The 24,042-nt window shown below is 38.6% G+C and overlaps 1 protein-coding gene across 1 annotated transcript in view; it reads right to left on the bottom strand.

Moving 5' to 3' along the window:
* DIS3L2 (DIS3 like 3'-5' exoribonuclease 2) overlaps nucleotides 1–24,042 on the bottom strand; it is a 394,844-nt gene that overhangs the window by 289,226 nt on the left and 81,576 nt on the right. The window contains exons 4-5 of the mRNA XM_012652208.1: nucleotides 23,354–23,407; nucleotides 17,105–17,206 (exon numbers count right to left, since the gene is read on the bottom strand). Of these exons, the coding sequence (XP_012507662.1) occupies nucleotides 17,105–17,206; nucleotides 23,354–23,407 (156 nt within the window). The remainder of the gene's footprint in view (nucleotides 1–17,104; nucleotides 17,207–23,353; nucleotides 23,408–24,042) is intronic.

Below are 24,042 nucleotides of genomic sequence, written 5' to 3' on the forward strand. Positions count from 1 at the left end.
GCTAGGATTACAGGCGTGAGCCACCGCGCCCGGCCCTATATCTCAATTTTTAAAAATTTTAATCCAACCATCTCTTATCAAAGAAAAGAAAATCTCAGAATGACATTATAAATAATAAATCAGGCCCGGCACAGTGGCTCACACCTATAATTCCAGCACTTTGGGAGGCTGAGGCAGGATGATCACTTGAGGCCAGGAGTTTAAGACAGATCTGGGCAACATAGTGAGACCCTCTCTCAACAAAAAAAATCTAAAAATTAGCCAGCCACGATGGCATGTGCCTGTAGTCCTGGCTACTTGGGAGGTTGAGATGGGAGGATCATTTGAGCCCAGGAGTTTGAGGCTGCAATGAGCTATGATTGTGCAACTGCACTCCAGCCTGGGTGACAGAGACCTTGTCTCTAAAAATAAATCGTTTTAATAATGCATTTGCCTCCTTTATTACAAAACAATTTTTCTTTCTGATAAACCTCAAATATAGTCATTTAAACCACTTCAGACTGTTTTTCTTTAAATTTGCCTCTCCTAGTTCTTTACTCTTTGAGCTATAGAAAAAGCAGCTGTCTTCTTTTTCTTTTTAATCCTACCTGATACATTAGCATGCGATATTATAGTAGCATAGGGCAAATGGAAAAATAGTAATGCTCGAGTTATTAGCAATTGGTTTATACTTTGAAATCCTGTACATTGAATAACTTTTTAATATTCTGTAAGTTTACTTTTCAAAAAGACCAAGGGTTGTGACAGTATCCAGCTCATTTCTGCATTTGTCCAATGAGACTAGGTGCTATGGTTTGAATGTGTCCCCCTCCAAAATTCAGGTGTTGCCAATATTAAAGTATTGGGAGGCAGGGCTTTTAAGAGGTGATTAGGTCGTGAGGACTCCCCTCTCATGAATGGGATTAAGGCCCTCATAAAAGAGGCTTCATGCAGCGTTAGACCTACTTGCTGTTGCACCTTCTGCCATCTGAGGACACAGCACTCCTCCCCACCAGAGGATGCAGCCCTCACCTGGCAATTGAACCTGGGGGTGCCTTGATCTCTGACTTCCCAGAACAGTGGGAAAATAAATTTCTCTTCTCGATAAATCACCCAGTCTTAGGTATTTTGTTACAGCAGCACAGAACAGACTAAGACACTGGGTCTTCAAGTTTGCAATCTGCCTTTGCCAATACCCAATGAGGAGGAGCCCCAAGAAAGCCGACAAGAACTTTTCTCTGGCTACTACTCTTCCTTTCATAATCTCCACTACAGATTTATTTAAAAAAAAAAACTTAGAATTTAGAGCAGGTTAGGCTCTCCTTTCCATCAAGTCTTCCCTCCCTATTCTTCACATGGTTAACACTTACTTTCTGTCCAGACTTCATTTCTTCCCCAAACTCCTCTCCAGAAAGTGTTCATTGGCCCTCTGCAGGCTAGCTGGATATCCTACCGCGCACTCCCACAGCACCCAGGACTTTTTCTCTATCACTGTCCTTACCCACTCTGTATTGCTCCAGGAGACTGACTTTCTCAACCCGGGCTCCTCAGAAGAATTAGGCCCTTATATACATCGAGGCATCCATTACATGTAACAAAGTAACTTCTCTACTTTGCATACAGAAAGGCACTATTTAAATACCATCCTTGGGAGAACTGAGCAGTCACTCAAGTCATTTTCTGCATTCTCTGGTTTAGATGAAGAAGGGTATCCTGTCTATCTTATTCCTTGCCATATTCCTAAGTTCTAACAAAAGGCCTGACTCCTTGTCAGTACTCAAGTTTGACGGAAGAGTTACATGAGTGAATCAGTCTACTCCCTTGCTGACAGACTATATTCTAAACCATTTACCTCAATTACTCTCATTTTCTATGTTCCACTCTCTTAGAAATCTCCTTGGTTCCCAACTCTGGACTCACTTCCTATTTATAGCACTATACTCATCCACTGAACTAGCCTTTGTCACCTGCCTCAAAGCACCAACTTTTAGCTGACCTACTACTGTCCTCCTCTACCACATCTTGTACCTCTGACAATTTTTCCAGTGACACAAATGGTGTTAGTTTGGCACTTAAAAGGGACGGAGTGGAGAACTACTTATCTTCTTTCTGATCACTGCAAACACGAATTCACACTACCTACTGCTTAAGTTAATGACAAAAAGGCCTGAGGAATAAAGGCACAGAGCCCAGAGACCCAAGGAGAAATTGAATGAGAAGCTGGAACAGCAGCAATAAGGAAAGAGAGCCATGCAAGAAAGTTAAGGTGGACAATGTGCTCCCTATTAAATTTTCCCCTGCTTCCAAAAAATATTTCTTAGACCACAATCTTCAGGATCCATTTCAAACCTGATCAAAAAGGATCTAAAACTATGGTAAATACATCTAGAATTCTTAATAAGCTGCAAGCTCAATGTCCATACATATTATTAACAAGAAAACTCCAAAAAACAAAAACAAAAAACAAAAACACAGAATCCAGTCAACTAATTCCCAAGAACTCATACAGATAGAGACTCCTTAACATTTTCTGATTTAAAATTGAAAGACTCAAGAACTACACTCTTGAATTACTGAGATGGAGTCAAAATGGTAAGACATTTTCCAGCAGAGTTTGCATGCTCTTTAGGGATAAGAACAAGGTGTCTATGGCTCACAGGGTTCCTTAGTAGAGCAGGAGGAAGGTTCTTCATAAAGTCTAATTATGCTTCTAGAACAGGGGTTGGCAAACTACAGCTCACAGGGCAAAGCCAACTGTTTTTATAAATAAGGTTGTATTGAAACATCACCGTGGTTATTCATTTCCCTATCGTCGGTGGCTGCTTTCACACTGCATCAGCACAAGATAAATTGTTACAGAACCACACGGCCCACAGAACCTAAATCATTAACTATCTGGCCCTTTACAGAAAAGGCTTGCTGACTCCTGCTCTAGCAGATTCCTATGCTCCCCAAAATCACCATAGGGAGATCTGCCTCCTCCTGGCCAAATGTCCCCAGTCCATTTGCTCCTAAAACCTGATCTGACTTTCTCTGGAGCTTGTTCTGTTTCTACCCATAGTTCCGTGTGCTGTGTTGTCAATTCACTCTTACTAGACATTCCCAATCTCTTCTAACATTACATCTAGTTCATTTTCAGTGTTCTGTTCTCAAATTCTAATTTTTGATCTGTGTTGGGATATTTCTAATTAAATTTTAAGTATATTTGGAATAGATCAGAAATTTTTCACAAAGATAGACTACTTGAGCAAAACTCTCTATCTCAAGCTCTGGCCCTAGGAAACCCAACTAAACACACCATATTTAAGGAAAGTTTCTCTCATATCAAAACAATAACAATCATCTGTCTGTCTTATTCTTAAATCACTACCCTTTCTCAGTCTCCTTCATGCACTCCTTCACTCACTGTGGTTTGGTTTCTGCCTTTTCTACCCCATTAAAATTGCTCTGATCAATGTCACAGATGGCTCCATATTAGTCAAATCTAACTTCTCAGGAAAACTTCTCACTACAGCAACATGGTACTTCCTCCTCCTCCTTCAAATGCCCCCTTGTCTTGGTTCCTGGCATAACATTCTCTCCTGGTGTTCCTCCTTTCTCTCTGGCCACAACTTCTCAGTGTCCTTTACGGGATCCTTTTCCTCTGCATATCCATTAAGTTTTGGTGTTCCTCAAGCTCCATCCTCAGGTGGTCTTCTTTTATCTCTCCATAAAACACCAATTTATCCAAGTGCCACGGAGGTCACCCAAATCTCTACCTATGGCCAAGATCTCACTCCTGAGCTCCGAATCCTAGTATCTAAAAGCCTTCTTGCTTTATATACCTATATGCTCCAAGACATCTAAAACTCAACATGTCCAAACAAACTCATTATCCTACCCTAATCTCTGTTCCTGTTCCCCTTCCAAGATTCTATCTTGGCAAAGTGAGCTACCATCCCCTCAATTACCTGAGCCCAAAATCTAAAAGTCATCCTAGCTTCTTCCCTCTCCTTTACCTCCTACATACAATCATCATGTTCTACCTTATTAAACAGTCTTAAATGCATCCCCTCCTTGCATTCCACATGACCATTGTGACTTTATCATCTCTCACTGAGACTCTTAATACCTAACTTTCTTGTCAATCTCCCAATAATTTTCCTTCATTCCTTTAAATCCTCCTCCCTATCACCACAATATTTAACATGCAAATCTGACTATGTCACTCTCCTCAAAATTCTTTAATGACTCCCCAGTGCCTATATGATAACAGCTGAACTCCCTGACACAGGAAGACATTTCATAATGTGATGCCCACTCTCACCTCTCCGTCTACCAGCCTGGCCCCATCTCTTGCCACTTTATATCTCTATCTTGCATTTTAATCTCCAAACTACTCTAATATCTGTAGTTTTCCAAATCCGCCATGTTTCCTCAAGCCTCTATGCCCTTTTATATAACATTCCTACCTTTGTACAAAATATTGCTTAAATTCATAAGACACTTATGTATATGCCCTAAATCATTATTAGTTTCTATAAAACATAGGATAAATCTATTGAAATTTTTTAAAATAAAAAATGAGAATTTGAACAATAGCAGTAGCAAGCAGCAATATCACAGTGTGACTATTAATGATAACTCTTTATGGTTTATAAATATTACCAAATAAATGCCAGTACATTTCCTTAAAACATAACTTCCCTGCCTTCCACTTATAAAAACTGCACCACTGCACCATTGACTTAATTCAAAAAATTTACTTTGTATCACACATTGTACTTTAAAGGAAGAAATACGTAACTAAGCATGATCTTAAAGAGCACCTAGATCATTTTCAGGTACTTCTGAATTCTATTTTCAATAATGAAGATAAATCTGTAGTAAGAGATATAGAAGCTTTTGCTGTGACTAGTCGCATATGGTTTCAGATGGCTAGTCAGGAATGAAACATATAATGAATCTAATTAATCTAGTGTGATTGTCATTAGCACAGTTTACCAGATATATCCTGCTATTCCTACTCGTAGACACATTACAGGATTGCACTTCTTGGCCCTTTCATGGTTGGGTAAGGCCAGGTGATTCAATCTGGCCAATGAACTGTGAGCAGAAGTGACTCTATCACTTCTGGACTGAGGCATTTTAAATGTGGCCCTCTTTGGCTATTTCCTTCTGCCACAGAGAAAGGGAATACTTCTGATGGTATCTGTTACATCCTGCTGGGGCTCTGGAGTGAAGCTAATGCAAAGCAAAGCCCCTAGATAATTTTGATGGGCAATGAGCATGAGCAAGAAATAAACCGTTCATTCCAGACTATAACCTTGCCTACCATACAATTGTTCATCAATTTAGATGGCTCAAAGAAATATACACTAAAACACCAATATTTTATGTCTGCTGTAAATGTTGTCAGTGGTACACTCAAGAGCTAGGAATAATAAATTTGAGTTATCATGTGATCTTGGCCAAACTATGACTCTCAGTTCTCATTTCTAAGAAAAATAGTAGTAATATCTGATATTTCTGAAGCACTCATAACATGTTATCATTGCTGTTAAGTATTTTATCTACATTAACTCATTCATTACAATGAATGTGACTTTCATCAAACCATTTCCGAAGAGTTAAGGAGGAATGAATTAGTTTTCTAGCAAATAATCCTTAAATATTAATTGGGAGTTTCCCAGCACAAATAAACTACTCTATCCTTAAATGGTACGTTCCTTATTTCAGACATTTCAATTTGAATTACAGAGATCTGAAGGCATGTTTAAAGCAGGCAAGAACCCGAAGTATTTGATCCCAGAGCTGGCAATAATGAAGAAGAAAAGAGGACTGTTAAAAATAGGCTTGTGTATATAACCATCTTGGGAAAATCTGATCATAGTAGTAGATATAGCTCACCTACCATACTACTCTGGGCGGAGGCTCCAAAGACCTTGCCCTCCACCATTAAGTACCTTCCAAGTCTTTTTCAGATTTGCTATGCAGGCCAAGAAACCAAACAGTTCTAAGAAATCCTAATTCTACTGGAATTGAGAACAATCCAAAATGATAGTGGTTATATAAGAGACTGGATTAAATATAATCTAGTATGATAGGTGCATATTTAAAGAAGAACTTGGAAGACAAAACTTTAAAACAATCACTTAAAGGAAAAGTTGTCAAAGGAAACAATTTACTGTACTAGGCCAATTTCATGTGGCCATAAGAAGTTTTGAAACAGCCACTGAAAATCAGGGATTAAATGTGCACTTTGATTTTTTTTTGTTTGTTTAATTTAGAACAAGAGTAGTCACTCCTAACAGCACTTCCTTTATTCTTTCAAACTCAAGTTATTTCCTTCTTTCTGTGCCAATCTCTTCCAAAATATTCACCCATACTTCTATTATTTCCTTGCTAAAGTATTAGTATCTCTGCATAAAAATAAGTTATCTTAGTAACTGTACAATAGACATGTTAGAAAATACAGAATAATTGTCCCTGCTCTCCAACCTTTTTAAGTCATGTACAGAGTTTACTCTGCTGTAAGTTAAGTGAAATAACCCTGTCTTGAGAGAAATTTAGATTTGGCTAACAAAGTACTTGACTGATTGATTCCCACTTTATCCTCTCAGTACATGTAGGTGCTCAACAAATACAAGTGGCGTAAATGAATAGGTTCCCAGTAGATATCAGTATATTAAATAGAGTCCAGCCTGTTTTACTATATTTTTAAAATACAGTAAGAAGAAGATAGAAGCTAAGTTCCAATGAGTAAAAATTTCACTTGAAATCCATCTCTTTAGCTAGTCAGCTTCTGTTTCACATTGTTTTACCTAATTGAGTCTAATTTTAACATGCTCTTGTCAGCCTCCTTTACTCTCAAGATTTTCTCTAGGCCAATCACTAATAGCTGCATCAACTAGTTCCCAGTCAAGCAAGGCAATATTGTAGGCAATATTTAAATAGCTTTGGCTCCTCCTATGGAAAGGCTTGGCTTTTAACCTGCCTCCCAGGTCAGGTCCAAAACACCAGAGCTAAATCCTGGACTCCCAGGTCTCCTTTGGTACAACCAAAAAAAGCTCAGGGTTGGTCTTCTGCTTTGAGTCTTGCTCCTAGTATGGCTCTAGCCAATTCTCCTAGCTGGGGATCAAATCCTGTCCTTGACTTCCAGCATAGTGGCTATCTCTACCATTCTGCTTATAATAGGAAGTCCCACATTCCTGGAATTAGAACTCTGCCCTAAAGCCCCAGAAGGAGCTACTTTCTCCTACATGACAACTGCCTACCTGCCTTCTGAATACCTGTGCCACTGTGAATTTAGGATCTGCTGCCAATGAGCCAAGAAGGCATCTGAGTCTGTAACCCCTTTGACCCTGTGCCTTGAGACCAGCGAGCTATAGCTCTGATTCAACCGATGCAGTTGGGTCAGTCCTCTTATCCACTGTCTAGAGCAGATGTCTGGTAAGGTTCTGACTCATTCCCAACATCTGCCTCCATAATGCCCTGATAAGCTACCATACTTCTCTAGTCCTAAAATACAACCACTAGAATTCTGATTATTTTTTTCTAAATTATTTATTTTCTGAGACTAACATTAGGCCTTTGGCCATTTCAATTGATAGAGTCATCTTCCTTTACTCGTGATGGCAACTTAAGATATTACCTAATGTTAAAGCACATATTGCTACTTTCTAAATTTATGCTAATATTTATGACACCTGTTAATATCCATCTACAGATCAAATAACTCTCTCCTTGATATCTCCGGAATAACAAATATCGATGTGATCATGAAATCAGGAGATATAAATTTGAATCCCAGCTCTGCCACTCCTTAGTTACATGTTCGTTAAATAAGATGTTTAAGCTAAGCCCTAGTTTTCTCATTCACAAAACTGGGATAGAGATAACAGCATACTAAAGAATGCTGTGAGGCACTAAATATAGTACCTGGTACACAATAAGCACCAAAAAGTTAACAATCATTTTCAGTACCCACAAGGTTTATATATGCTTATTTGTAATGTACTCTACTAGAGTACTAAGAGAAGGAAAATAGGATAAACTTATTATGGTTAACCAAAAGATGAAGGACAAGGATGGGTAATGGTTATAGGAGATGAACTGGATGAGAGAAAGGAGAGAAAAGAAAAAAGAAAAAAAATGGAAGATCAAATAAATGGCAAACAGAAAAGTTTACAAAGCAGAGAGCAGCATTCCATGAACCTTTGTAAAAGGGGTCCACAGATTCCCTTTTGTTCTCTCTTGAGGGCAGGATCTTGAGAACAGGTAGGAGTCCCCCTGCTTTCCCACTGTCTAGGAGAGTAAAGGGGCTACAGCACTCAGCCAGTAGTGTGGCAGAAAGAGAAAGTCTTGATCAACATGTTGCTCCCTGAAACCTAAAATTTTCATAATCCTCTCTTGCCAAATCATTTTCAGCCCAAATCATTCTCATCCTGAAACAAAACAAACAAAACAAAACCTCTCTCTTCTATTTCCATTCTTCAAACCTTAGTTCAAATGTAACCTCCAGAAACCTGCCCCAGTTCTCTCAGATAGAGTTTGGTGCTCCCATAACAATCTAGTAGTTCTGTTTCCATCCCACAAACTGTGCCATAATTGTTTCCACCCCCTTCCCAATCAGCCTATGAGCTCCTTAAGGGCAAAGCCTTGTCCTATTCGAGTTTGTAGTTCCAGGATCTAGCACATGGGGATGGGTGGAAGATGAGAAGCCACTGGGTACTCTGCACTGCTCCAGAAACATCAGGATGTTTCCTAACCATGTGGGGACATAATTTGTCCTTTGAAAACCTGAGGGAAAGAACATTAAGCTAAAAATTAAGAGATCTAGATTTTACCCCTGGTTCTGACAAAAACTCTCAAGTCCCCAAACCAGTCACTTACTCTCCTGGTACCTTAATTTCCCAATTGGCAAAGTGAAGAAACTACCATTTGCCCCTCAAGTATCCTTCATTAGATGTCTGTAATAAAAAATAAAAATATACACCAAAAATGAGGAAGAATTCTGAAATTAAAATTGTTATATAAGAGCAAATTATTTTTTATTATGGCCTCTCAGCTTGATACTTTTACAGCTATCTATTTTGCCAAAAATCATGCTGTGAAATAAATTGACTGTTTACTACTATAACTAAAAGAACAGTTGTTTTTTCTAAAACCCCAAAGGCCCTGTAGTTTACATACCCAAGGGGGGAAGCACAACAAGCAGAAAGAAGCAAAGATGAACAATCCAATTAATTCACATTTGCTCACACCATTGAGTACAGATTCCTTTGATAACAATATGCTTTTGTATTAACAAACCTGTAAGACAATTGGCCAGTATTCTTTGAGATGTTTATATTCTACATATCAGGGATTCTTGATGACAGTCTGAATATTCTGTTCTCTCTAGTTTGACCCTGTCACCAACCATTGTCATAGGTGGCACAGAACAGCCCCCCTTCAGAATGGGTAGCTGTGAAATATTCTACCTAATGAGGCCTAAAATACATACCTAATGGGGCTGATTTTAATATAAAAAGCAATTGTCAGGCAGCCACCTTAAAGACTCTCAGGAGTTCCACAGAAACGGAATGAATAAGGAACCCAGGGCCATCCTCTACATTTCAAATCTTCTGAGAGCTGAAAAGGGCCCATGCCCACACCAAGGCAGCTGGGAGCCCCTCTGTAGTCATTTCCCCTACACCAACCCTACACCAGCAACTCAAAGGGTGGGGGCTCCTTGGCAGTCCAGGTCTTTCACTGTCTCCATGCCAATCTCTGCTCAGGATCTAGTCTCTCAAGGGGACTTTGTGGCCCAGCCACAACCATTAATGTTCACATTTCTCACTCAAGTATTGTATCTTCCTGCCAACCAGATCTCATGAGGACCCAGGGTCCACAGCGTTAAGTGCCAGGCTTCCGAGCTGCTTCTTTCTCTTTCCCTCCTGACTCACACAGTATAGCCTTGTTACTCAAAGTGTGGTTCCCAAACCAGCAAGGTCAACACTGCCTGGCAACTTGTTAGAAATGCACAATTTCAGGCATCACCTTAGACCTAATGAATGAGAATTTGCATTTTAATAAAATTCCCAGGTAAATCATTCACAGGTTCAAGACAAGCACAGTCTAGGATTGGCCCAGTTCTGATGAGGTATCCTCACGCCCATCTTTCTCAAAGACAGGAAATAGCTGCTTTCAGGATTTCTCAGGTTTCAGGCAAATCTCCCTCCTGAATACCAACTCCCCTCCAAACTCCTGAATGCTAAGTGGCCTATTGAGCCCCTCTATTTCCCTCTGTCCACCCACCTAGGAACCCCAGGGCTGCCCATTCCCACACAAGACAGTGATTGTTGTGCTTCTTGGTGAGGCACCTGGCCCACCTGCCAGGGTAGTGGCAGCTTCCTAAGCTAAGAGGACTCCAAAACTCCTCTGACCCACACTGCCTTACAAATGTTAGGCATTAGGTAAGGAAACTGTCAGAGGCTTTTCTGTGACTAAGCTCTAACACCATTTTGGAGTCCCCAGACAACATGCAAGATTAAGGGACTGATACTATTTTCCTTTTGACGTGAAACATGCCACAGCTGACTCTATGCCCTAGAGTATGTCTCTCCACAAGACTGGCTATTGAAGGCATGTAGACTGGCCCACCCCAGAGTATAAACACAGAGATTTTTTGCATTTTAAGAGGTTTGCTACTGACTGGGAAGTAACTTTTTACACTTTGAGGAAATCAGAAATAATATATGGGGAGCATTACAGATTATGGCAGATAGGCTCTTTGATCAAGTTTCTGACTCTGGCCTGTTTGGACTCCGCTCCTATTCTTATTCCTGAGGACAGATGTCACCAAACATCTTCCTCATTCTTACATAGGGCTGAAGGCATGCTGACTCTTTTTCCATGAAGACAGATCAAAAAATGCTCTCTAGATTCAAGCAGGTCACATGGACTATGAAAGCCTGAGTTTGTTTGACACTCATTTCACTGGACCTCAGCCCCCAACACCCTCAGAATGCATCAGCCTCTTCTCTAAGCCAAGCACAGCCGAAATCTGGCCATGATGGTTTGTGCCCCCTATACAGCATGCACTCTACATGATCCCTAAATTTTGGCTTGCCCAAGAACTTAGTATTCAGCCTTTTTCTCTTCTCTGGCTACTGTCTCTAGGTGATCTCAACCACTAATGTGGCTTTAAACACCATATATACTGATGACTCCCAAACTGACATCTCTAGCTTCAATTTCTCCTTGGAACTCCAGACTCATTTATGCAAACATCTCCTTTTGTTTTTCAGTATTTTTCACAGTTTTATTAAGGTATAACTGACATATAATAAACTACATATATTTAAAGTCTACAAATAGATCAGTCCTGACGCACACACAATTATGAAACAATCCCATTAAGATAATGAGCATGTCCATCACTCTCAAAAGTTTCCTTGGGGACCCTTGGTAATCCATCTCTCCTACTCCCACCTCAGGGAGCCACTGTTCTGCCTTTTGTCACTATAAATTATTAATAGTTTGCATTTTCTAGAGTTTCATATAAATGGAATCATACAGAAGGCATTCTTTTTTGCCTGGCTTCTTTCACCCACCATAATTATTTTGATATTCACCCATGTTGTTGCATATATCAATAAGTCATTTTTTTTTTACTGCTAAGCTATAGTCCATTTTATGGATATACCAAAATTGGTTGATCCATTCACATGCTCACAGACATTTAGAATGTTTCCACTTTAGGGCTATTATAAATAAAGTTGCTATGAACATTCATGTATAAGTCTTTATGTGGACAAATGCTTTCATTTCACTAAGGTAAATATCTAAGAATGGAATGGCTGCATCACATGTTAGGTTATGCTTAACTTTTAAGAAACTGCCAAACTGTTTTCCAAAGCAACTGTACCATTTTATATTCCCACCAGCAGTGTGTGAGAGTTCCAATTGCTCCATATCCTTGCCAACACTGGTTATGGTCACTCTTTTTTTTTTTTTTTTTTTGAGACACAGTCTCATTGTGTTGCCTGGGCTAGAGTGCCATGGCGTCAGCCTAGCTCACAGCAACCTCAAACTCCTGGGCTCAAGCGATCCTTCTGCCTCAGCTTCCCGAGTAGCTGGGACTACAGGCATGCGCCACCATGCCCGGCTAATTTTTTCTATATATTTTTAGTTGTCCGATTAATTTTTTTCTATTTTTAGTAGAGACAGAGTCTCGCTCTTGCTCAGTCTAGTCTCGAACTCCTGAGCTCAAACAATCCACCCGCCTCGGCCTCCCAGAGAACTAGGATTATAGGCATGAGTGGTCACTCTTTTTTAACTTTAGCTATCCTAGTGGATCTGTAGTAGTACCTTGGTCTTTTAATTTGTATTTCCTTAATGACTAATTTCATGTACTTAATCGCCATCCATATATCTTCTTTAGTAAAGTATCTGTTCTAATCTTTAATGCATTTTATAACTGAGTTGCTTATTATCAAGTTATAAGATTTCTTTACATTCTAGATAAAAGTTCTTGGTCAAATAAATGTTTTGCAAATATTTTCACCTAGTCTGTGCTTTGCCTTTTCATTTTTGTAACAGTGTCTACTAAAGAGCAAAAGTATGATTTTGATAAAGTCAAACATATTAATGTTTTTTCTTTCATGTTCACTTTTTTTTGTTATACTTGAGATATTTGCGAAATCTAAGATCACTAAAATTTTCTCCTATATTTTCTTCTATAAAGTTTATACTTTTTACGTATTTAGATCTATAATTCATTTCAAGTTATTTTCCATATGTAATACAAGCTAAGAATCAAAGTTCCTGTATTTTCATATGGCTACACAACTATAACAGTATATTTCTTGAAAAGATAAACTCTTCCCATCGAATTACCTTGGCAACTTTGTAGAAAATCAATTAATCATATATGTATGGGTCCATTTCTGGATTCTCTATTCTGTTCCATTGATCTGTATGTCCATCTTAATGCTAATACCACACTGTTTTGATCACTGTAGCTTCATAAGAAGTCTTGAAGTCAGGCAGTATATGTCCTCCAACTTTGTTATTCTTTGTTTTGGCTATTTTAGGTATTTTCCACTTCCATATAAATCTTAAGATCAGCTTGTTAATTTCTATAAAGACTGTTAGAATTTTGCTTGGGATTGCACTGAATCTACAGATCAATTTGAATAGAATTCGAATCTTAACAATATTGAGTCTTTTGATTCATGAACATATTTCTCACCATTTATTAAGTTATTTAATTTCTCTCAATAATGGTTTATAATTTTAGTGTACATGTCTTACACACTTTTTGTCAAGTTTAACCCTAAGTGGTTTACACTTTTGATCTTATTATAAATGGTACTTCAAGAATATTTTAAATGTCCAATTTATCATTTCTAGTATATATAGTACACATGGCCTTCTAGATCCTTGAGTGCAGCCTTTTGACTAAATCCAAATTTTACAGAATAAATGTTCTGTGAAGCTTGGATTCGGTCAAGGGAATGCACTTGGGGATCTGGAGGGCCATGTGTGGCCTTGAGGCCGCAGGCTCCCCACCCTTGATAGAAGAACAATTGATTTTGATATTAATATATCAGCCTCTGTCCTGTAACTCGTTTATTAGTTATAGCAGCTTGTTTATGTAGATTTCTTAGAAGTTTGTAAATAGAAAATCATATACTCTGGGAATAAAGAGTTTTACTTCCTTCTTTCCAATCTGGATGTTTTTTTTTCTATTGCCTTTTGTACCGGCTAGAATCTCAGTACAATGTTGAATAAAAGGGATAAGAAGGAACATCCTTATTTCATTCCCAATATTACAGGAAAAGCATTCAGTCTTTCACCATTAAGAATGATGTAGTTCTAAGTACTCCTAGATGTTTCTTGTCAGGTTGAGGAACTGACCTTCTATTCCTAGTTTGCTGTGAGTTTTTTATCACAAGTGGTTGTGGAATTTTGTCACATGCATATATTCTGCATCTATTGAAATGAGGATGTCTGACTGAAATATTGCATTAAGTTTAGTCTGTTAAACGATGACTTACACCGATTTCTTTCCAAATATTAAAACAAACCTTGCATTCCTAGAACAAATCCTACTTGCTCATGCTGTATTATCCTTTTTATATGTTGCTGGATTCTATTTGCTAATATTTTGTTGGAGATTTTTTCATCTATTTGTGAGGCCTCTTGGTCAGTGGCTTTCTTTTCTTATAATGTCATTCCCTCATTTTGGTATTACAGCAATGCTGGCGTTACAGAATGAGTTGGAAAAGGTTTCCTCCTCTTGCATTTTCCAAAAGTATTTGTATAAAACCAGGATTATTTCTTCATTAAATGTTTAATGGAATTCACCAGCAAGTGAAATCATCTGGGCCTCTATATTTTCTCTGTATCTCTATTAACACGTCTAAAAAGAAATTAAAACTTAGCATGGCCAAGCAGAACTAACAATTTTTACACCAAAACATGCTCTTCCCCACTATTCTCCATTTTAATTAATGACATCATACCCATTTTGGTAAACCAAAATCTTAATAATTGTCCTTGATTTCCCTCTTTCACTCATCCTATTCTTCAAATCCATCTTCAATTCCTATCAGCTCTGCTTTCAAAATATGTCCCAACTTCTCTCCATCTTTACTGTAATGACCCAGTCTAAGCCTCCTAACTGGCCATCCCAATGTACAACTGTCCCCACCACAGCCCAATGTCCAAATAGCAGCTACAGTGATTTTTGTCTAAATATAATCATATCACTCCCTGGCTTAAAACCTTCATCTGGCTTTTAACTTCTACCTTTAGATATTAACTGTAAAATAGAAAAACAAGGTGTTTCTAAGAAGCCTGACTGTATTGACTGTGGGAATGCTACCTATTTCTATAAATTCTCACTTGCTTAACTAGCTCCAGGGACCTAGGATTTCATAAAACTGAGTCTTAAAGGAGTTACAGATTTTTGTCCAGGAAGCAAAGGGACCAAGGCAGGAGCAAGAATGTCCAAGCCCCAAACTTGTCCTCCTAGACCTCAACAACAACAAACACCTTCACCCCCAACCTGCCCTCAAGCTTTGGTCAACAACATATCCCATCTTCTTGGGCTTCCTGCCCAAAGCAAGAAAACTTCTGACAGTATCAGGAAATGCTGGGCTTGCTGGTCTTTTCAACAAAGGAGTAAGGAACAAGGAAAAATAATTCAACACATTTATTTATTCATATATTTGTTCATTTTAGCCATCTCCATCCAGGGGCTAAGGATAGGAAGGAGGCCAGGCAACTTGGCCTTGCTTTTTTAAGCAACATCGTCCACTTCTGCAGAGCTCAACTGGTGTGCTACTGTACATTACACTCTTCATGCCTGCTCTTCAACCAGTCAACACCTCATACCTGCTCTGGTCTGCTCTAGACCCCCCCAACTTGCTAACCACTCTCTTCCATTTCTTCCTATTCTACTAGTTTCACCCCTTTTTCGTTCTTTGGCTCTTGTTCATTATAATGCTGTCTCTTCACTCCCTGAAATGGCCTCTAGAAATGCTTCTTTTGGTTTGACCTAGCCCTAATGCTCTCCCCTTGTCTTCTTGGACCTGGTCAACATCGGGCTGCACGATGCTTTAAAGAAAACAGGAAGTGACCTAAATGAATCCATGTTCCTAAGACCTAGAGTCAGCCCTTAGCTAAGCTTTCAAGGAACCAAGGGTGAAGACTATATCCAAAATTGGCAGCACGGGGGTATGGGGCTAGGGAGGAGGACCTCGACTAGGAAAATTCACTGTCATTTAAAAAAAAACAAAACACACACACACGCACACACACAACCCTGCACTTAGCTTCACAGTACTAATTAAAATTATACTTGAATTTGTATAAGTACAATTAGTATCTGTCTCTTCCTACCTGTACTCCCCAATAGACTACATGTTCCATGAGAGCAAGAACTATGTGGATCCTGATCATTACAAAATTCCCTGCACCCCATCGGTACCTGGCACATACCTGTAATTCAATTACTCTAGCCCTATCACATAAAAAAGAATTTTTAATTTATGCCTCAATAAAGCTCTGAGATAAGGTGGTACTCCTCATATCACATATTTTCTGGAAAAGCTAATGATAAGAACTAACATTTCTTGAGCTCTGGCCATTCTAAGACTTTTAGACACTATTCTAAGATTTTTACATGTATTCTCATTTATCCTCGTGACAAATCTATGAAGTAGGTACTATAATTCTTCCCATTTTATGGATGAGGCATTTGAGGTAGAGAAGTTGTATAATTTGCCCAAAGCTATGTAGATGAATGGCAGAGATGAGATTCAAAGCCAAACAGCCTAACCTAAAGGCCATGCTATTACTCACTACACTTTGATGCCTCTCACTGAAGAAGACACCACATTCTAGAGTACCAATGAATTGAGCCAAATAAAACAAATGTTATGAAGACAAATTCAGACTTAGACATACAAGTCACCAATTCTACATGACAATTCAAAGAAATTGTTACCACAAACTGACCCTTACTGTTAAGTAAAACATCTGACCCTTGCTGTTAACTAAAACAACGGTCAAAAGTATAACTACATTTATTTCCCTTTTCAATTAACAGACATAGATGGAGACTGAAACCCAGAATATTCTATTAAAAACATTTTCTTCTGCCCCAAAATCCCTGATTTATAAAAATGTAGATAATTTTTATTTTCCAAGGGATGGACATTCAATCCCCAAACTAGGCCAAACAGAACTCCATATGTATTGCCTGCACTTTCCAGTAGAGGCAGAAGAAATGTGTGAGGACTACCACTGTCCCCATGGCTTCATCTTTCCAGTTCTCCCAGGACAGAATATGCGAAAATAATGTATGCGTCAAGTTTGAATGGGCCCTTGGTATTCTATCCAAAAGAATACCAGAAACCAATGCAAGGAATGTGACAGAACAGATCACTAGAGAGGGAGCAAGGAGAACAACTCAAATTATTAGATGTCTGCCCAGCAGATGTTTCCAAGCCCCAAGCATACAACAACCAACTTAACTGCAGAGCCTGAGGGGTTTGTGACTCCTCCGGGTTATGATGCCTCATTGGTACACCATGGAACACAAAAGGTCCTAAGAAATCTATAGTTAAAAAAGGAAAATTTAACTTACCTTCCACTGCTCCTCGGGAAGTAGTTTCACGACAACCAGATCCCCATTTAAGGCTCTATTACGAGCAACAACCCCATCAATAAAAATGTCTCGATCACCATCCTAGGTTGGAGAGAGAAATAAAATGATTGTTAGTTTACCAAGGCCTGGAACCAAATATTACTACCTTGGCTTGAAAATTTTAGACTCTACAATATGTGCACTGACTAAATAGGAACTCTAGTACATAGCCACAAACACACCCAAAGGGAACTCGATTTCTTTGGAACTAAAAGAAATGGTAATGAACAATTAAGAGCAGGTTAGCGAAATGCAAAAAGTCACCATAAGCAAATGATCTACTACAGACAGGCCAAAAATAAACAAATAAAAATACATAAAGCAAAAAACTGAGATCGCATTCTTTCATAACTAAAATGAGAAAGGAGTAAGTTATTCCTAGGTTATCCTTTTTTGTTTTAAGAAAATAAAGCATGCTGATACCTTTTTATACTGAATGAATTTTTTCTAAGTATCAAGGAAAAGTAAAAAATAGAAGGTATGCAAGAGAACAGAAAAGGAACAACAAATAATCCTCCCCCAGTCCCCCAAGGAAAACCAACTGAGAGTAGGAACAGGCTCTAGGATTTGGGTTCTCCTGAAGGAAGCCAGCAGAATCATACACCCTCCCCACCCCAGAAAGTGGCAGAGAGAAAAAACTGTGCTTGTTTTTATAGAGACCTAAGTAGAAGGCAAAGAAGAGACATAACATGAGCTTCATAAAGCAATCTTACACTCCCCCTTTCTTACTGACTTAGGAGCACTGTGAATTTCAGACCACGAACACAAAGTGCAGACACTTTCATCCTCAATCACACACTTTAAGCAGTGTGGTTCCCCAGTGAGGTTCCCAGGTGTTGATGTCTCAACTTTAATAGGTACCAGTCTTCTTGGTAAGCCAAATTCCTTTGCAAAAACACTTAAATGAAAAGATAGCTGAGGGGCTGGGTGTGGTAGCTCACACCTGTAATCCTAGCACTTTGGGAGGCTGAGGCAGGAGGATCACTTGAGACCAGGAGTTTAAGACCACCCTGAACAACATAGCAAGACCCTATCTCTACAAAAAATAAAATACAAAAATTAGCCGGGCATGGTGGTGCCTGCCCGTAGTCCCAGCTACTAAAGAGGCTGAGGCAGGAGGATCACTTGAGCCAAGGAGTTTGAGGTTGTAACGAGCTATGATGACGCCACTGCACCCTAGCCCGGGCAAAAGAGCAAGACCCTGTTTCAGAAAAAAAGGAAAATGCTAAGGAAAAGCAGGCCTTCAGTAGTCAGGTTCCATGAGAAAATGAAAGATTTTCAAAATGTCTCATCAACAAACATGTACTCTTATCCTTCTATTTGTCTAAAAGTTTACATTATGTGCTCCTTCTCAGAAAATAAGAGAGAAATAAAAATGTTAATTTTGCTTACAGAAGTTGATGGTAAAAAGGTCTGGAAAGTTACCACTCAAATCTTTCTAATAGAGACACTCAATATAGATCAGATTTAACACTCAATGGACTGAACGTGATTATTATGAAATTTTAGTTAAAGTCAGAATTACTATTCCAAAATCACCAAACCAAAAAAGAGGGAGGGGATTTTAGTTGCTCAGCATTTTTTATAGTTTCCAATTACAAACCATTAGAGATCTTTTAGAACAGTTTTCTGTCCAGTGTCCAATCTAGCTCTGGGTTGACAGCTGTAGCCTGCACATTCTGCCAAACCTGACCCCACCCTAGTCCCTGAGGAACAGCTACCGTGTTAGCCACAAAAAATGACTGCAACTGACCTCAGGATGAGCTTTTCAGAGAAATAAGGAAGAGACAGCTAGTAAATCGAGAGTGAACAACTGAAATATGGCACATCATCATCGATCGTTGCCTTCTGCAATTTATAAGGCAATATGATCTCTCAGATCTCCCTGGAATGAAAAGAGGGCTGTTTGGAGGTCACCCTAACCCAGTGTCACATGCCAAAACATATGCAGTGAAAGAAATGTCTCTTTTATAAGCAGCTACCAACCACCCATTGGCAGCTCATGTTTTCAGATGATAGGATGATGGTATCGTCACCTTCTTATCCCAAGAAACTCTGGAAAGCAGGGATGAGTTGAACTTCAGACAACACACAAATCTACAACTATTGAATCACTACTCGGCTCTTCCTTGATTCATTCAGAAGCCTGTGTCTATTGCCGAATCTCTTATTTTAAAGATACTAAATTTGGGAACTGCTCAATCTTAAAAGTTTGAGTCATCTCTCTTAACAATATTCTTTAAAGCCAAAGAGTTCAGTTCTTTATCTGGGTGTCAGAAGTCTTGTTCTACCCATCAGAAAGAATACAAAAAAAGAAAGAAAAATAGATAATGAATACCCCTAGAGGAAAAATAAAGGGATCTGGAGGTAATTTAACTAAGCACTTAGGGGACTGGAGGAGGGAGGACAACGCAAGTATGCCATGATGGTCAGAGCATCCTTCATTGATGGAGTGTCTTCCTTTGGACCAGAAATAAATTGCACAGCTGTACAAAGGGTGCCTCCCATGACAAGATGCATAAAAAAGTTACAGAGCTTCTTGTATCAACATAATTCAGAATAGAAATTGTGTTTTTTTAAAAAGCCAGGTTTTCCCATCTGATCCATTTCTCCTCTTTATCCTGTCCCCAAAATAGGATAAAAAGGTATCTCAATAATATCATTTTATCTTGGTTTGCTTAAAAGTCACATGGTTTCATTCCAACTCTGTATTTTGCTTTTGTTAAGAATCCCAGGAGACTAGCAGATGCACATAAGTTACTCATCCCATGTATTTTAGATTTGTCATAAAATGAAAATTTCTGTCAGCAGAAATTATAATGAACCTAAGTCAAGTTCCCCCAAAACAAAGTATTATTTCAAACCTGATGATCAATTTACTGTTCTTAGCCTTAGGTAGATATTTTGGCACAGCAAAATGACATTGTATAAATTCGCAATTATAGTATTTTTACAATAAGAGTAAATTTAAATAATTTAACCAAATCTCTATTTTTGTCTCTTCAAAAACTTAGAATTTTGAAGTTGTGAAGAAATCTAGACAATATCGAATCCATCCTCTCATTTTGCAAATAAGGAAAACTTTCTATTTCCTATCGTCAGACCAGAAGCCACATCTTTTATCACTTCCTGTCTATTCTCGCAGCTTAAACAGGTAACATTCAGGCTCTGGTTCTGACATCCTACTTCCTCGTCTACCTATAGGCATTTATCTAGTTCATACAAGTTCATATTTTACATGGACATGAACTATGTACACTCAGAAATCCAGACCACTGGTGGTTGTGGGGTTTATCTGCATGCAATTTATTGCCTCTACTATTGCCCTCTTAGATTGCTTCCCATAATGATTCTGAAAACTGAAATAAATGGACCTAAAAATCCACAAAACAAGAATATAGGACTGTTCCAGTGTCCAAAACTAGAGTATCTATGATCACTTGCAATTGGGCCTTGATAGTAGCTTTTACAATCTGTTCTTAATTACCTAGAGGTGAATTATTTAGTTTTTTTCTCCTCTCTTAGACAATATTACTACTCCATCAGGGGCCAGATAAAAGAGGCATGGAAATAAGCTCATCCTAATATCACAACTGTCTAAAAATTTCTAAATAGCATATGCTAGGAATATAATTTCAACTAGGAGAATAAGTGTGAGCTTTTGAAACATCAATAACTTTTGCCTTTGCTTCTCAGCCTTTCTTTAACAAATCAGGTTAAACTGTAGAGATATATCATTTGCAAATGTAAATTACATGAATTTAACTTGCAAGAACCTAACCAGGCTTCACACTTTAGAAGGCCTCTGCTCTCTGGCCCTACCTACTTTAGCCATGCCCCTTCCCATCAAACAAGGACTTCTCAGAGCCAAATGGATGTGCTTCCCTAGAGTAATCAGCCCCAAGCCACTTCCAGGGCATACAGAGGCATCTTCCCCCCAACTGGTGGCACCCCCTCAACTTAACAGTTGGCTAAAGGTTCGGGTATTTCTAAGGGATATGGATAGAGCTCAGACATGTGGAATAAGATGCCCGTGTATGTGCATGCAAGGGTCCTCACTGAAAGCAAAGGAGCCAAAAGGGGACAGACAGGGAGCCAGGAGTGGGAAGAGAAGAGGAACAGGCCAGAGGTGGACCCCCTCTAAGCAGCCACACTTCAGCATGGAGCTTCAAGGAATTTGAGAATTCTCCATTTGAACCCAGGTACATGGAGGTATATTTGGCAAGGAATAGACTTTGTCATGGAATATATTTTACTTAACAGTGTTAGTTTGATTTATAACTTTTCAATATGTGATTTAATGTATGTATGCATGTGCCTCCTGTTGTACTTTTGTCCTAGGCCCCACACTTGCTAGGAGCTAACCTAACAGAGATTTAACTTAGAGAAATTCAATACTATGTACTTAGGAAAGAGACAAAGTGGTAAAATTTTCAAAATGTTGTAGTTCCCCTTATCTTCCCCCATCAATGAAAGCAAACTTCAGCATGCACAGGAGAGGAGAGGTTTGAAATCTGCTCAGTTCCCAGGCAGTTCTCAGGATGAACTCCTTACTGCATTGGATGTGATTCTCATGCTTAAAAATCCATGATTTTCACACGAGGGCTCCTCATACAATCCAGATCCTTCAACTGAATGCCAGTGAAGAAACAGTCATTCTTTCTAATGTGGAGAAAATGTTGGTCATGTAGGACGTATTAAGAGATGGTTTATCTGTCTCAAACATGGCACCTTTCTAAGAGATTTCATGGGTAATTTTTATGATTACTGGATGTGATTTTAACCTTATGAGCAAACTCTGGAATCTAACACCCATGTAAACTGCGCTTCCACTGTACGAGGGAACTGCTCCTGCAGCCAAGTTACCACCTCAAAGCTGACCCTCAATTCTACAGCCCAGCAACCAAGGTCAACAAATGTACCATGTTCTGTCACAGAAACAGAATATGACTCAGAGAGAATAATGTGACATGTCTGTGATACTTTTTGTCTAATCCAATGAATAAGACTTGAACTTGGATGCAAATGTGAATCCTTGGCTTCTGGAAGGCAAGGGAAAAAAGGACTAACTGAGCTTGAGAATAGGTCTTAAGGTTATTGTAATAATAACAATAATAATTATACAGGTTGAGCATCCCAAATCTGAAAATCCAAAATCTGAAATGTCCCAAAGTATGAAACTTTTTGACCACAGACACGATGCTCAAAGGAAATGCTCATTAGAGCATTTCAGATTTCTATGTAAGTATATAATACAAATATTCCAAAATTCAAAAAAATCTGAAATCCAAAACATTTCTGGTCCCAAGCATTTCAAATAAGGGACACACAACCAGTAATAGTAACACCTATGAAGTACATGACTGAACTTACACCTTCACTAAACTTGTTGTCATTTAACATAATGAAATATGTTAACTCAAATATATGCATTCCATTTCCTCATCTATAAACACTTTATCTCTATGGTCTTTTCCACTGTGAAAAATCTATGATTCTATAGTTATTCTATTTATAGCATCCTGGAAAAGTTAGGTCAGGAATTTAAGAATATTGCTCTCCCAGCTTTGTACACTCAAACCTTCTCCAGAGATCTGCCGCTAACTATTACTCTATGTCTGTCTAAACTTCCTTTAACTTGAGCCTCTTAAAGTGAGTCATGAACAGAAGAAAAGTCTAAAAATCCAATGGTAAAGAGCCTTGTACCAAGTCCTATCACCTGCACAAAATTAAACTGAGAAACTCTGACCAAAAAATAAATAAGTGCTACTCGTTATTTTTGGACAAATGTTCATATTAGCTCATGCAATAGATCGAAAGTAGATAGCATATTCGTTTAGGAAAGATTAACTTAAATCAGTGGGAAAAAAACATAAATCCTTTTAAGCTATAAACCAAGGGCATCCAATTTCATGAACTGGTGGGTAGTCTGCCTGGGTCCAGCTGCTCTCTGCAGTCTTGTGACAAATGCCATCCCCTTCATTTGGCATGTGATTTTAAGACTGGCAGAAGGAGTTGTGAACCAAAAGCAAATTTTGTTTATTTAAATTTGAAACAGATCCTTGCACATCTTCAACTTTGTTTTACAACTCTGCTTTTTAGTTAGAATATATGATTTCATATATTCCAGTTTCAGAGCACATCTAAAAAATTAAATGTGACATTAAGTTTATTAGTTATTGAACTTACCGGGGAAGGAATGAAGGCTTCATGAAACTTCTTTGGATTAATTCTCAATGCACCCTTTAAAACAAAAAATAAAATCTGTGAAAATCTAGCTAGCTATATATTTATGCTTTTCCATGTGCATGTTATTCTCTCAATAAAAAGTTTTTAAATTAAAAGTTCAATCTAGAAAACAAGTTAGATGTATGAGAATTATTCATTAAATGCATGCAACATGATTTATGTTGCTTTCTGTAACACACAGTTCCACCAAAAACTGAAAGCTTAGACTGACACCTTGCTGTAAACAGGGAAAGGTGAGAAACAACAAAGCCTGGCATGGACAACTACGGAGATTTTAGATGCCCCTATATGAGAGTCTTAAAGTTAATTTAAACCTTGCCTTTCAGAACAAGGTTATCTGGGGATAACATCTCATTATATAACGGACCTTTTTATTCTCCCAGTTCCAAGATCTTTCCAAATTACTTGTTTCTGTGACAATTTTCAAAGTGATACAGGTTGATTTCCATCCTGGATACTTAGCCTCAAGAGACTGGATACATTATTTTTTACTCTGGCCCCTCTGCAGAGCTGAATGAGTCAATAATTCAAAATGGTCCATAACCAGCTCTTAATGCAAACGAGAATCCTGGCTCCAACAGCCAGGCCACCCAGTCTGCCTTCAACTTCATGTTATTCCAGCACCAAAT

Source organism: Propithecus coquereli, unplaced genomic scaffold (assembly GCF_000956105.1).
Source record: "Propithecus coquereli isolate 6110/MARCELLA unplaced genomic scaffold, Pcoq_1.0 Scaffold383, whole genome shotgun sequence".
Classification (NCBI taxonomy): domain Eukaryota; kingdom Metazoa; phylum Chordata; class Mammalia; order Primates; family Indriidae; genus Propithecus; species Propithecus coquereli.